Source organism: Leptodactylus fuscus, chromosome 8 (assembly GCF_031893055.1).
Source record: "Leptodactylus fuscus isolate aLepFus1 chromosome 8, aLepFus1.hap2, whole genome shotgun sequence".
In the NCBI taxonomy this organism is placed as follows: Eukaryota; Metazoa; Chordata; class Amphibia; order Anura; family Leptodactylidae; genus Leptodactylus; species Leptodactylus fuscus.
This window is the reverse complement of record NC_134272.1, coordinates 59826480-59830129: the sequence shown is the minus strand read 5'-3', so window position 1 is coordinate 59830129 and position 3650 is coordinate 59826480. Positions and strand designations below refer to the sequence as shown.

Genomic DNA, 3650 nt, shown 5'->3' with positions numbered 1-3650 from the left:
CATATAATGCCACGTGGGGGCCACTACACAGCATATAATGCCATGTGGGGGCTACTGCACAGCATATAATGCCATGTGGGGGCTACTGCACAGCATATAATGCCATGTGGGGGCTACTGCGCAGCATATAATGCCATGTGGGGGCCACTGGGCAGCATATAATACTGTCCCAGTATTGTTTAAATTCCAGGTGCTGCGCTACTCACTCACCATATTCTTAATAACTGCAGTTGTGGGTACTAAACCTGTATCCCTTTGAAGTATCTGAGATATTACTGCAGCACCTGTAACCATCACCAATAAGAATTTGATCTATGAAGGGGTGACTTTTTCCTGCTTTTTAAAATGGGTGGAAGGTGAAGCACACATTGAGTGGCAGTGTTGTACATTCTGGAGTGTCTGTTTGAGCATCAGTATACGGTGAACTATTACTGCAAGCATAAAACCACAGACAAGCACAGTGTATAAGGATAACCAGCAGAACAAGAAGTTGCTGGCTTACTGCTGCCTCAGTTATGATGATCCATATTGGAAGCCCAGGCATGCTACCCAAAATTTTTCTTGATATTATGTAAATTGTCACTCTACCAAATCAATGTTCGTGTGGAATTTGTTCTCATACAAGGATAACTTCAATGGGAGCCATTCACTTCCTTTTTCCATGAGTGGTTTCTTCCCGATCGTGGAAAAAAAGAAGCAAGCTATCCTTTTTTGCCACGACTGAATCAGTCGTGGATGTCCGTGGCACGACACTGCCTCCCGACTAGGCTCATTCATTTGTGCCTAATCCAGAGCGGAATGCCGAGACTGTTGGAATTCCGTGACAGTTGCATCAGGCCAAAGGAGGTGTTTTTTGGACCGGATTCTGAGGCAGATTCCCGTGTCAAAATCAGGTCCAAAAAAACGCATGTGAATTAAGCCTTAGAATATTCTACTCTGTGTTTTAAGACAATTTAAGGTTTGGTTGTTAGTCCCGAAACTAATCTTGGTCCCAAACCCACCATACCTGAAGCAAAACTAATCTTGAGACGTTCAACCATCTCTACCCATAGATTGCAATACACATGCATTGCAGTCTATGGGTAAATCACTACATAACTGTTGAAGTCTGCCACAAGTCATTATATAGCTATGGCAGACCTGGAACCCTTCATAAGGTTCCAAGCTGTAACAGTATCAGGACTATCCCAGGATCTCACCGCATGGGAGCTGGCCTGCATCAATAAACATAACAAAGGGTGGGGGGCAGAAGGCATATGAGGGGGTCAAAAATAACAAAATGGATGTGATCAGAGAAAGACCATGAAAGCAGAGACTCAGGTACCTTCATCTGCCATAATAGTAGGGTGGTGATAAAAAATGCAGGCAGTCTTTATCAGGTTAATATCTATCTTTAAATAAATAAAAGCAGCCATTAAAGAATTTCTATTCTCTACAGTTCTTTGAAAAGAAAAAATACACAAAGAGCTTTTTTATGCATCTAAACAAAATTATATACAGTTATATAGACACATATTATGTATTTGTGCAGATTATAGGGCTATACCACAGGTTTTAATATTAATGGAAGGATACTCCGTTGTTTTTTTGAACACCACGGGTTTTCCCGCGGCCGCTCATCAATATCATCAGAAAAGTTTTGTGTATCTTCTTCAATGGTGAGTACCCATATCATTTCATATACTGTACTGTACTGTACGTAGACTATTTTGGATATGAACAGTATTGCAGGACATCCCCTAACATGAGATTAAACACTGCATCTCCACTTCGCGGAAATTTGACTTTTGCAGGCTGCCTTGGAACGTATCCCCCGCAAAAGTCAAGGGACCACTGTAAACTATTATAGCATATATTGTAATTTTATTCAATTGTCAGGCATTTGTTTTTAACATAAAATACATATTCTAATCTAAATATGTGTGAACTAATCCTATGGGTTGGTCAGTACAGCAGTAGAGGAGGAGGGTGAGCATAGACAGGCATGTCTCATAGCAGCCAATAGCTGAATAGTACAGCCGAGGGATGGGGATGTACCAATACTATTTAAAGTCAGGGACTGGGTGAAGAAAAGTATCAGGTTCTTTCTTCTGAAGCTCAGCACAGAAACCCCAAATATTCATCATGGTCTGCTTGACAGATGAGGAGATCAACATCATGTATGATTTCTGGGGGAAAGTAGACTTGAAGATCATTGGAGGAGAATTTCTTACCAGGTTCATATTTCTATATGCATTACATTGTATAACTTTTTGAATGGTCTTTAACTCTTATATTTCTCACCAGATTTCTCATTACCAACCCCACAATCAAGGGACAATTCACTACTCTTGGTGACCTCAGCTCTAATGATGCAATTCGCCACAATGCCAAGGTCATAGATCATGGTGAAAAGATAATGGGTTCTGTTGGAGCAGCTCTGAAAAATATAAATAATCTCAATGCCAAACTGAGCAAGTACGACTTTGAGTCGTTGAACGTGGATCTTACTAACTTTAAGGTAATTACTGAATAGATTTTTCCTATGATGGATAAACTGATCTCTATATAACTACAATTTGGTAAAAGCTCTAAAGTTATACCTAGCAACATTGTATATAAGGGTTGCCAGGAAGAATTGTGTATTGCCAAAATGCACAATTGTAGACATAGAAGAGGGTCACTATACATAACTGTGTCTCTGGTTTTACGCCATCTAGAATAGTGCTTCTAAATCTCACCCATAAAAACCTCCAGAATTCTGTCTAGCTGTTCGCACTGCAGATTTATCACCTGCACATTTTTAAACCGTTGCAATACTTGTCGCAATCTCACTCCAGTGAGTGGGTGGCATAGAAAGTGCAGTAAAATCTCAGAATAGAAAAGATGATCTATATGAGATAAATTTATTTTGGTACAAATTAAGCCAATACAGACTCCAGCTAAACTGACTGTAAAAATTCCCAGTTCTACCAAAAATTGTTCCAAAAGTTGGTATTGTGAGCTTGATGTGAACTTAGAGCGTTGCTGTAGTGAACTTTAGAGTCTTATTTTTACTAAAATAAAATAAAATAGGTTAATAAAGTATATTATAAAATATTCAACAAACACCCTTTACACATGGTAAATAAGTGACACATGACTGGTACATTTAATAATAATATTTATGGCTATTTCTTTCTCTTTCAGCGTTTCGGAGAGGTGTTAATTATTGTCTTGGCTCGTAACCACCCGAAGCAATTCACTCCTGAGGTACATGCCATCTTTAAGAAGGCAGTCACTGCGATGTCTGATGCTCTTAGAAAGAATACTACTGAATGAACACTACAACCACCTCTAAGGAGTTTCAAGCTACAAGTTAACCAACAGGCAGAACCAGCAAGACTATATGAGTCACTGTGGGGTAGTTCCAAGTCCAGAACAAAATCACTGAGTAAAAATAGGAAACTAAAACATAACTTTTATTAATATAACTAGAGGGAGGACCCGGCTTCGCACGGGTATATTACATTTTATATTTGTGTAGTGGCCCCATAAGAATTGTCCAATTTTGCATTGGTGTATTTTGTATGTGGTTTGTGTGTATGTCCATAAGCGTCATGTGATTATGTGTATCTCATTTTGAATGTCAGTGAAAAACCTGTGATCAGTTGTTATGGATACCTGGAGTA

General features: G+C 39.2%; 1 protein-coding gene across 1 annotated transcript; it reads left to right on the top strand.

The window, feature by feature from the left end:
* Nucleotides 1-2106: 2106 nt before the first annotated feature.
* LOC142216924 (hemoglobin subunit beta-2-like) lies at nucleotides 2107-3436 on the top strand. The gene is made up of 3 exons (XM_075285037.1): nucleotides 2107-2216; nucleotides 2287-2500; nucleotides 3169-3436. The coding sequence occupies exons 1-3, from the start codon at nucleotides 2125-2127 to the stop codon at nucleotides 3298-3300; spliced, it is 438 nt and encodes a 145-aa protein (XP_075141138.1). The 5' UTR covers nucleotides 2107-2124; the 3' UTR covers nucleotides 3301-3436.
* The last annotated feature ends 214 nt before the right edge of the window (nucleotides 3437-3650 follow it).

Coding starts and splice junctions, on each gene's coding strand:
- LOC142216924 (XM_075285037.1), top strand. CDS start 2,125: ATGGTCTGCTTGACAGATGAGGAGATCAACATCATGTATGATTTCTGG. Junction 2,217..2,286: donor GGAGGAGAATTTCTTACCAG/GTTCATATTTCT, acceptor ATTTCTCACCAG/ATTTCTCATTACCAACCCCA. Junction 2,501..3,168: donor TGGATCTTACTAACTTTAAG/GTAATTACTGAA, acceptor TTTCTCTTTCAG/CGTTTCGGAGAGGTGTTAAT.